This window comes from Triturus cristatus, chromosome 5_2, assembly GCF_964204655.1.
Source record: "Triturus cristatus chromosome 5_2, aTriCri1.1, whole genome shotgun sequence".
Lineage (NCBI taxonomy): Eukaryota > Metazoa > Chordata > Amphibia > Caudata > Salamandridae > Triturus > Triturus cristatus.
In genome coordinates this window covers 692,347,174-692,359,188 of record NC_140588.1, presented here as the reverse complement: position 1 = coordinate 692,359,188, position 12,015 = coordinate 692,347,174, and the positions used below count along the sequence as shown (strand labels likewise).

Genomic DNA, 12,015 nt, shown 5'->3' with positions numbered 1-12,015 from the left:
CGTGGGTTACCCACTTTTCTAAATTATATTCTAATCAAGATAGTGATATTGCTATAGCTCCCTTTATTGAAGAACACGCCTGGGTGTCGGATTGTACTGATCTTGCTGTTCCGCCCTTGAGAGCCGATTATGCCACTGGTATTGTACGTCTCACCACGCCTTTTATTGCTTGGGAGCCAGAGTTGGCAGATCCTGCCTTTTCTTTAAAAGAAGTTGAATATGCAATTAGCACCATTAGGCCTCAAAAAGCCGCTGGTCCTGACGGCATTCCCGGGGATTTGTTGCGCTCTGATATTTCGAAATGGGGTAAACTAATCCATGCCCTGCTTAATGCTATTAGTAAGGGTGCACCTATTCCCGCATCTTGGAAGGGGGCGGAGGTTGTGCCTGTTTTTAAGAAGGGGGCTAGGGACGACCCATCCAATTATAGACCTATAAGCTTGCTTGATATATCTCAAAAGGTGGGTGCCAAGGTGTTGTTGGTTAGATTGCTTCAATGGATCGGCGAAAACAACATCCTTTCCGACCTCCAGGCAGGCTTTAGAGTAGGTACTGGCACAATCGAACAAGCCTTTAGGTTGTTGCTGGTATACTGGAAGGTGGTGGTCCTGGCCAAGGGCAGTCTTTATCTCGCATTTATCGACCTAAAGACTGCCTTTGACCTAGTACCCAGAGCGACCATGTGGAGAGTTCTCACTGACATGGGGGTACCCCATTACATTTTATCGCTAATTATAAGGATGCACGAAAACACCTTTGCCCAGATTAGATGGGGCAGGGAGGGTGAAAAAACTGGTAGAATTCCGGTAGAGAGAGGGGTCCGCCAGGGCTGTGTGTTGGCTCCCACCCTTTTTTCTCTCTATATCAACGGCGTGGTTGAGCATCTGCTGAAAGATCCTTCAGATGAACCATCCCTGGCGGGGGAACGTATCCCCACCCTCCTCTTCGCGGATGATACACTTTTACTCTCCAAATCCCCAATGGGCCTCCATAAATTGCTAAACAACTTTCAGTCCTTTTGTGTAGAACGGGGCCTAGTAATCAATGCTGAAAAAACAAAATACCTTGTGATGCACCCACCTAAGAAACCTGTGCGTCCCCCGATGTTGAATGGTGTACCCTTGGAGAGGGTGGAGGTGTTTGATTATCTTGGGATTCGTTTATCACACAATATGCTTTGGGCCCCACATTTAAGCAAAATGCTGTTAGCCCATAAAAGGGTTACAGGGGCTCTCCTGAAGGATCAGCGCTCTTGCGCAATTAGACCCATAGCCCCTGTTATGGAAATTTATACTGCAAGGGGAGTCAGCTCTGCTCTCTATGGGGCCGAGCTGTGGGGCTCATGCAACTCTAGTGAGTTGTTAAGTGCAGAGAGAAAGTTCTGTAGGGCTATTATGTCACTCCCTCAGGGTACCCCTACGACCCAATTGATGTTGGATTTAGGTTGTCGGCCCATTGATGAGCTGGCGAAATTTCGCCCTTTACTGCTTTGGGCACGGTTGTTGCGAGTCCCGGAATTAGCTAAATATGCTAAAGGCCTCTCTGAGGTAATGTCACTTCCCGGATGGTACAAGATTAAATGGTTGAGAGATATGAACACCCTCCTTTGCAATCTGGGACTAAGTTTAGCATGGGAAAGCAGGTCCTCCCCACCGAAAAGTACACTTAAAACCCTATACTGGAACTGGATTGCATCCTAACAGAATACTAACTGTTCATTGGGCAGACTCACGGAGGATTTTCTGAGATTTATGGACCTGCCCTTCCGGGAATTATATCTAGACATCATAGAGAGACCATTTGATAGGACCCTTTACTTTAAATTTAGGACCGGGACTCTTCCACTCCATGCCTTTACATCTGGGTGGAATCCCCCTGCACAGACGACAGAATTTTTCCCTTTTTGTACATCTAGGCGTGAGACTGTGGCACATTTTCTATTTGAATGTCAAGTGTACATATTCCCAAGAAGAAGATGGCTTAAACATCTGTGCTGTTCATTAGGCACCAGACTGCACGTTGAGGCGTTACGCATTTTAAGGTCCGACTCTCGGCCACTGTATGCTTGTGCCCTTTCCAAATTTTTATCTTGGGCATGGCGTATTAGATCCAATAGGCTTAAATTAATTGTTTAATCTCTTTTTAATAACTATTTATGATATCTTTCTCTTTTTATTGTAAAAAATGGTTTTTAAGTTAAAATGAACTGACATTTTTTATTGTGATGCTTTTATGGTAATTTTTTATCGAAATAAAGCCTTTGATTGATTGATTGAAGAAAGAAGAGATAGGAGTGGCACGTGTGCCACTACAAGCCAAAGAAGAAAGAAGAGATCTGAGTGGCACAGTTGCCACTACAAGAAAAGAAGAAAGAAGAGATCGGAGTGGCACGTTTGCCACTACAAGAAAAGGAGAAAGAAGAGATCTGAGTGGCACAGTTGCCACTACAAGAAAAGAAGAAAGAAGAGATCGGAGTGGCACGTTTGCCACTACAAGAAAAGGAGAAAGAAGAGATCGGAGTGGCACGTTTGCCACTGCAAGGAAAGAAGGAAGAAGAGATCGGAGTGGCACGTTTGCCACTGCAAGAAGAGGAGAAGAAGGAAATAGATCCGTGGCACGTTGGCCACTGTTAAGAGTGGGAGGAGAAGTCAGAGTGACTTGACACCCTCACGGAGATTAGAACCGAGGAAAGAGAGAGGAGTGTGGCAAGACTACTCACACCTCGAAGATAAGGAAGGCGACAAGTGCCAGAACATGGAGAGCAAGTCCTGAGAACACCCGTGGCACGGAGAGAAGACCATCTGCTTGGCGGTGCTTTCAGCACACCTGGGATCTGCAGATGTGAGCCGGCCGGACCGTTCGGAACATCCACCTTTGGGGTCACACGGTCACTGGACGACGCCAGCCGTGGTGACTCAGGGGCAAAGGCCTCAGGGATGCCAGTGAGAGAGCATCCCCGCAACGAGAGATGGTCATCAGCCACCCTCCAGCAAAGGTCCCAGGAGGATGAAGACATCGCGCGCGAAGACAGGAGCCAATAGCTACCCTCCAGGTCTGACTGCGGAATCTGAGGTGAGACTTGTCGTCTCCTCTGCACCCACACTGATCGGCGTGCGAGTAACAATACAGTACACCCAGCCCAGGACAAGTCCGATAGAGAGGGCCTCAGGGATATCCCGTGGCCGGGGAACACCTGCGAGAGGGGCATCATGGTGAGAGGGGTGTCTTGCAAACAATCCGTCTTTTGCCAAAACAGAACACACGCCACAGATGAAGAAGAGGACAGGACTGAAAGATGAACGGCAACGTCTAGCGGTGAACCCCTAGAACTCAGACTGCGTTTGTCGCCACGGAAGTAAGTTGAAGAAAGGACTGTGAGGACAACTTCAAGGCAGAGCCGTCAACAGACTGGATCCATCGAGCACCCATGGCTGGTGCCAAAGCGAACTGTTGGTCTCCACGGCAGGAAGAACGTTGTCTGTGACTCCAAGCAGCTGAGGCGTAAGAGACTCTGCAGAAGTTTGGTCACTATATGGTATATGTGTAAATCTCTTTTTCTCCCACAGGTTGAATTTTGACTTTGGGTTTTGTCATTAAAGATTGGGAGGGATGTAGTGTCCGTGCATGGACACGTTCTAGTGTTCCAGACCCCTGTACTACACTGTACACCCACACACCATCGACGTCACTGTGTCAGGTGACGCGGTCAATAAAAAGGCCGAGCGCACGTGCTCGGGCCATTACCCACTACCCTAACTATGTGTCTGGCGTCAATCATTGTACCTAGCATGCGGACCTAGGGCCCAACATCACAGCGGGGACTGTTCTTACGCTACTGGTCTGTGGGTATGCATACATTCCCGGCTTTGACTGACTGGAAGCACATTTACTCTGAAGGAAATATTAATATTTGTGTTTGAAAATCTTTTTACGACTTTAAAAACACCTGTGAATTACAAAAGTACTCTTATATTCATTAAAAAACACATCCATGTGCAGTCTTCACCTGCATGTGCAAGTAGCTTTTTGAATTGGACTCTTAACTGCTATCGTGGTTAATGTGTCAGATGCACCAGTGTGTGCCTGCAGGATTCCTTTACCAGCCACAGCCACGTATTCGGCCCGCACACCTACGCGTTACTGCGTCATAGTTTCCGAGGGTCCGCAGGGGATGCATACAGCTTTGCAGTACTGACAACTATTCCCATCTGAAATATTACTGGGTGTGCAGTTATGACCATGTCAGCTGCATTCCACTAACAATCATGATTTATTACAACTTACTCTGCCTGCACCACTGAGAAAAAAGTACTTAAAGCAAATTCCAGAGGCGACTTGCATCTGGAAAAGAATGCACATCTCATAACTAAGACACAAGGCAGTAGTAAATCTCACTGAAATAACCATGTCCCTCAAAAATAACAGGAAACAAAACATTTTCTCAATGCTCACGCTCTTAAAGTCGTGTATCTCTATCATTTCATCCGTGCCGGTGCCATTAGCTGTCCAAAATGTCTCTGTTCTGTTTTTTGGATCAATTTCCATAAGCACGGTTGCTTTCTTCTCCCCTTGGTTTAGGATTTTATATTCCGCATCATAGATCTGAAATAAAAAGAAAGAAAAGTTACATGTCATTGGGCTGCAAGAACAAGAAAGAAAATAACGCATCGAAGCAATCTGCAAAGTAGTTGAGTATTCTTCAATTGCCCTGCGGGCACCAAAATTTGAATTGTTGTATGAAGTGAAGAGCATTAATCTGTGCATCAACCCACTGGTCCAGAATCAGTTTCAATTTTGGAAGTGGGTGGGTGTAAATACATGCTCAAATTTAATGTAACCAGTTAGCCCGACCTCGATTAGCAGGGTTTGGGCAAGCTCGTCCCCGAGAAATTGTCATGGTCAAAGAGCACATTGTGCATCACAGTTTTCACGTGAATTGGCTGAAAATGCATTGGCTGAAAATGCAGACATTCAGCGGGGCAATGTTTTAATATTTCAACACTTTTGTTGTATGCTAGGCAAGCCTAGTTCACCCAAGAAAACTTTTAAAAGTGGTGGAAAGACCAGGGGGCACATTATCAAGAAACGGTGTTAAAATTATTGCCGCTTTAGCGGCAGAAAACTGCCGCTAAAGCGGAGATAATGGGCTTGATAATATGCCGCAGAGAATTCCAATGGAAGCCCATGTTCTGCTGTTAGCGATAATTTTAACGCTGTTCCTTGATAATATGCCCCATAATCAAATGTTATGCAAATTTCAGCGTCAGAGGCCTTGTACTGCAGACCTGGAAATTTCTTAAAGGCTTACAAAAGTAATGCTACTGCTAAATTAGGTAGATCTCCTATTATATGTCAGCAGACTGTTTACACAATCTTACAGACTTAAGTTTCAGATAGCAGTAGTAATAATATATAAAAATTCAGATGAAGAAAGGACTCAAAACCAGTCATGCAGTAAGCCCACACAGGTAGTCAGTAGGTGTGGGCAATGTGTGTTAATCTGCAGTAAGCAAATGCAAAGACTCCGGGAGTTATTTGAATTTTCCTAGGTTTTGCATTAGCATGCCCCTTCTTAAAAAAATGCCAGAAGACAGACAGAATGCCCTGCGCCACCAGTATTCCTTGCTCGCCTCAGGGAGGAATTTTAGGCTAGAGGAACACGTGTGCCGTCCAGCACTGTCTGGAACTGAGCAATATAAATTACCTCGAGTAGTTGTATTAAATATATCACACTGAAAAGCCCCTCACAGTGCTTGAACGGATGTTCTCAGCAGGGGAATCTGTGGGAGGTGCTGGCCTGCTAGCGTGCCAGGAGGACCCTGCAGGAAGGCGCTACATACTGGCTTCCCTGCTGGGGCGGCGTTCACGAGAGCATACTACCAGAGCATCATGGACTAAATGCTGTTTGACAAAAATATTTTCTACTAAATTTTGTTTGCGAAAATATCCTCCCATTGCATTTAGTAATACTAAAATCTAAAGACTATGTGATAATATTTTTTCATCAATATTTAGGACACAGTAATTATGTCATAGCATACTTTTTTGTCAAGGATACTCTGATGACATTTAACATTTGAAGAGCACTGTCAGGCATCTGGTCACCTTAATGCAATTTGCCTGGGAAATTCCCCCCTTTAGCAAGGGGGAAGAATAAACATGTCTCCTAATATTCACATGTATTTCATGCATGCTACATGCCGTTTTTATCATATATATTTTAGACATGCGAACATTTTTGTCTTAAACATCAATTTACCAGTTTCTGAAAATATAGACGTCACCATGAAATACAAAACTTACCATTTAACCTCTTTCTGCCAAACAGAGGATTTTCATTTTCACAGAAAACCAATATATTTGTTGAAAAATAATCGGTTTAAATTTTTAGAAAATATATGATTGGTCCAAAAACATCAGCGTGTTATTTTAACGAACCACTAACGCAAACCTATGTCACTCAAGGACAGATCCTCCCTTTCATGCTCATTTAGCATCATCAAATTCCAGTGAAGCTCAGCATGTGGAAGGGATTTCCACGCTAATATTCTAAGAAATGTCAGAATTATGTCATGAACGGCCACATAAATGCAAGGATAGCAACTATTGTGCCCGTTCAATTGATGACCACTGTGTTGCCGGAAACATCTAGAGTATATCAAGGGTGGATACTATTATACCAAGAATAGCCAGAATGTTGACCAAAATGCTTACAATATGCCAGGCAATTGTCACATTTATGCAAGCTTTACCAATAATGCAGCCTTGATTGTCCACATTTCATTATGGCTGGGCCAAATTATGCAAGAAATAGCCAGAATGCCCCCAGGAGTTGGCCTAACGGCTACGGCGGTCGACCACGAATCTGGGGAACTGGGTTCGAGTCTCGGCAGGGACACACAACATCCTGTGATTCTGGGCAAATCACTTAATCACCCCGTGCCTAACAAAATTAATGTGTAATGCAACTGGTGCTATGTAAAGCGCTCTGATACCCGATTCGGGTCAAGTTCGATCTATATAAAACTCTGTAAAATAAATAAATAAAGAATGCCCACAGCTTTTCATGATATGGGCCCTTATTGTGCATGGGATAGACAGAATGCAACCATGAATAGCCACTCTGTGTCATGCATTGGACCCTACCATGCCTAAGAGAGCTAGAAACGGATGGTCATGATGAATGTTCATAGTGTCTTATGGATGGGCACCTTATGTTGCCTGGGGTAGTCTGACTGGCGACAGTGTGTCATTGATGGGTCCTTATTATGCTTGTGATAGTTGGAGTGTTACCCTGTATGTCCATAGAATGTAACCGAAGGACCTGGTCCTACACAAGATATTGTAGCTAAAAGCTATTCCTGTGATAGCCAGTTTGTCACTCTGAACGCCTTCAGTCATTTAAGAGTTCCTATTTTGTGAAGGATACCCAAAATATCACCAGGAATGCCCACAATATGTCAGAAATGGACCCTTATGTTCCCTGGGATAGCCAAAATGTCACTCTGAATTCCGACATTATGTCAATAATGGACTACTAGTAGGCACAGGATTGCCAAGAATGCCCCATTATGTTCAGGATGGGCCACTATTATGTGTGAGAGAGCCAGATTGTGCTCAAGAATGCGGACAATATGCAAGTGATGGACATTGATTATATGATGGATAGCCAGAATGTTGCTATAACGCCTATAGTATGTCATGGATAAGGACGGAGGTCCTCATTCTCGGCTCTACCCCCTCCGCATGGGACGACTCCTGGTGGCCGACCGTGCTGGGAGCTGCCCCGACCCCCACTAACCACGCTCGCAATCTGGAGTTCATCCTGGACTCAACACTCACCATGTCACAACAAGTCAACGCCGTCTCCTCCTCCTGCTTCAATACCCTCCGAATGCTCCGGAAAATCTACAAATGGATCCGCCCTGAGACCAAGAGAACAGTCACCCAGGTGCTAGTCAGCAGCAGGCTGGACTATGGCAATGCACTCTATGCAGGAACCTCGGCTACACTCCTGAATGGACTCCAGCGCATACAGAACGCCTCCGCACGCCTCATCCTCGGACTACCCCGCCACAGCCGAATCACCACCCACCTACGAGAACTGCACTGGCTCCCGGTCAACAAGAGGATCACTTTCAAACTTCTAACCCACGCACACAAAGAACTCCACAACGCCGGACCAGCATACCTCAATGAATGACTGTCCTTCTACACCCCAAACCGCCAACTGCGCTCCGCCAACCTCGCCCTCGCTACCGTCCCACGCATCTGCCGAACAACCACCGGCAGCAGATCCTTCTCTCACCTCGCTGCTAAGACGTTTAACACCCTCCCCCCTCATCTACGTATGACCCAGAACCTGCTGACCTTCAGGAGATGCCTCAAGACATGGCTGTTCGACCTGTAGCTGCCTTCCCCCCCCCCCCCCCCCCTTAGCGCCTTGAGACCCTCACGGGTGAGTAGCGCGCTCTACAAATGATTGATTGATAAGACTTATTCGGCAAAGTGAGACAGAAGGCTAACTTGAATGCCCACTTTAAGTGAAGGATGGGCTTCTGCTATGCCTAGGATATTTAGAATTTCCATTGATGTTCACCGTATTCCCACAATATGCCATTGATGGGCCCCTACTATGCCTGCGCTAGTCACAATTTTACCCTGCATATATAAAGTATGCCGACAATGAGACAGTATTGTGCTTGGGATAGCCAGTTTATCACCGTAAAGGCTCACAGTATATCATGGAGTGATCTCTGTTTTGTGATTGACTGCCAGAATACAACAGAGAATGCCGACATTAATCAGTGGTGGACTAATATTGAGCATGGCTGCTGTTAGAAGTGGGGGTCTCTAGTTGGCAAAGGCTTTGTTCAAGTGAGGACCCTTCTTCCTCGTCAGGGTAAGGGGAGGTACACTTCTAAAATTACCCCTTCTCACCCCCTTGGTAGCTTGGCATGAGCAGACAGGCTTATCTCAGAGGCAGTGTGTAAAGTATTTGTGCACACACACAGTAATACTACAAATGGACACCACACAAGTTTAGAAAAATACAAAATCTTTATCTAAATCAAACAAGACAAAAATGACAAACATCCACAATCCAGTAATCAAAATATGACTTTTAAAAGGTAGAAAACAGTTCTATCCATAGCAAGCTATAGTTGTGACACTTTCAACACCAAGTACCTTGGATGTGTCATAGTCACAAACAAAAACAGCTGCAGGGTTTGTTCAGACGCGCTCCCACGATGTGTTGGTTCTTGCAGCCTCACAGCACGGCCTGCGTCGGAATCGGTGTGGTGATCTTGGACTTTGTAGATCGGTGCATTCGATGCGGCGTGTGGCGATATCTTCAGCGCGGGCAGGCGCCTCGTCAGTTTCTTCCGCAATGCGTCGGAAACAGATGTGGATGCGTCACGCTTCTTGAAGTTGCGTTGCTTTTCCTGCTCCAAACTGTAGGAACAACCTCCAGAGGCCCAATTCAGCAACAGGCACCTCCTGGCAGGTCAGAACTCCCAGCAAGGACGTTCAGGGGAACTGGTGGTGAAGTCTTTGTATTCCTGAGACTTTACAACAGGAGGCAAGCTCTACTTCAAGCCCTTGGAGATCTTACTCAAGCAGGAGACACAGCACACTGCAATATCTTTATCCTCTCCTTGGCAGAAACAGCTACTGCAGGCCAACCCCAAACAGCAAATGGGCAGTACTTCTTCAGTTTCTCCAGCTATTCTACTTGGCAAAGGTTCCTCTCGAATTCCAGAAGCAATCTAAAGTTCAGGGGTCTGAGCCTCCCTTTTTTCATAGCACAGAATCCTTTGCTCTCTAGAGGTAGAGAGTGTCTGTGCTCAGCTCAAACCAGTTCTGTCCTCTCTGGTTCAGCTTCCCAGCGTGAGATGGAGACAGCATTGTCTAAGACAGACCAGGCCTATTCAGGTATAAAGGGAATCCCCTCCCCCTAATCTAAATGCAGTCCAGGTCTATTCAGTCCAGCCCTGACTCACCCTGAAAAGGTATGACACACGTCAAACCCCCCCCCCCCCCGAAGTGGCTGTCTGAACAGAATGCACATCACCAGCCCCTGTCACTCCAAAACCAGACAGTCAATACACAAACCTAGCAGAGGCACACTGGATGGCTAAGCAAAAAAAAAATACCTACTTTCTAAAAGTGGTATTTTCAAATCCAGAAAACTTAAAAATCATCCTTACTAAAAGATGCATCTTTAGATTCTGAGTACAGGCATACTAAACTCCATTTTCCTATCCTGTTCCCATGGGCAGTTTTTCTTATGATATGTTATTAGTAAACTCCCCATACTATCCTAGGGGACATAGAGCCTTTCAATAGTGAAAAACAAACTGAGCAGTATTTCACTATCAGGACATGTCACACACATCAGGACATGTCCTACGTTTCACATACACTGCACCCTGCCCACAGGGGGTGCCTTGGGCCTACCTTAGGGGTGACTCGCACATTAGAAAAGGGAAGGTTAGGGCATAGAAAGTGGATGCACTTGCCAAGTTGACATGGCAGTACTAGACAGCACAAAGACACTGTAATGGCAGGCCTGAGACCCTTTTGCAAGGCTGCTTGTGTGTGCCACACAATCAGTGCTGCACCCCTACTAGCAGCATTTGGTTTACAGGCCCTTTAGGCACACACAGTGCACTGTACTAGGGACTTAACATTAAACCAAATAATCCAATTATGGAAACACTAATCCATTTGAACAATTTACAGGGAGAGCATATGCACTTTAGCACTGATCAGCAGTGGCAAAGTGCCCTGAGTCATAAAACCAATAAAAACAAGGTCCAAAACAGGAGGCCAAAAAGCAAAAAGTCTGGGGATAAACCTGCTGGAAAAGCCAGGTCTAACAGCCCCTATTATGCATGGGTTATTCAAAACATTAAGAGCATACATTATGTTATAAATAGAACACAATTATGCCAGAGACAGTAACAATATTATTGTGAATGCTCACATTATTTCTAAAATGGGCTGTGACAATGCACTGTTAGACAGAATGACTTGAATGACACTGCTAATGCACAAATGTTAGTCATGAATAGGGCTGTATTGTGCAATCGATAGAGAGAATGTCCATATGAATGCCACTTGTTTGCCTATGATAGCTAGGATTGCCAAAATGTGATCATGAATGCTTACAGTACGCCCAACATGGCCCTGTTATATGGCCGGTTTCAAGAATGTACCCTACATACTCACAGTACATCATGCTTGGGAACCTGTTACTTGAAGGGTAACCCGAATGTCGCCCTGAAAGCACACATTATGTCACGGATGGACGGCTACTATTCTTTAGATAGCCAGATTGTCAACTCAAATGCCCACTGTTTGTCAAGTATGGAACCCTTTTACGTAAGGGATTTTCAGTAGTTGCCTAGGATGGGTACAAGTCATTATAGCAAGAATGTCAGCTGGAATATCCACATCACATCATAGCTTGGTCCCTATGAAGTCTTCGATTGCCTTAACGTTACCCTCCAAACCCTCAGTCTGTAATGGATCAGCTGTTACCCTGATTACAGTACCTAGAATGTCACTCTAAATGCTCACATAACATCAAAGATTGCCATATATTATGCAATGGATACTAGAATGGCAAACTAAAGACTTATGTTATGTCCCTACCAGGGTACAATCTCCTGCTTATTCTCTGCCAGAGCTCTCTGCTGACAAATATGTAATCCATCCATCGATCCATCCATCTCTTAATATGTACATATCTCCCTTGATTGTCACTTATATGTACTTATATGTACCGCTGTTGTTCGTCCATGGACTATATTGACTTTATGCTCTTTTTTCTATCCACTGGAACCTGTTGGGATCTCGTCCATGCTTGACAACATCTCATAAATAAGCAAATCTGGTTCCACTGTGTTTAGGACTTCTGAATTATCAAACTGGGTTTGAAGGTTAAAGACAACTTCTTTAATCACAACTCGTTTAATTGAGAAAGCAGATCGCGTGGATCAACTAGAA

The 12,015-nt window shown here is 45.1% G+C and overlaps 1 protein-coding gene across 1 annotated transcript in view; it reads right to left on the bottom strand.

The window, feature by feature from the left end:
• The window catches only part of TNMD (tenomodulin), a 480,685-nt gene that overhangs the window by 366,748 nt on the left and 101,922 nt on the right, over positions 1-12,015 (bottom strand). Inside the window, exon 3 of the mRNA XM_085607759.1 lies at positions 4,453-4,602. Coding sequence (XP_085463885.1) covers positions 4,453-4,602 — 150 coding nt within the window. The remainder of the gene's footprint in view (positions 1-4,452; positions 4,603-12,015) is intronic.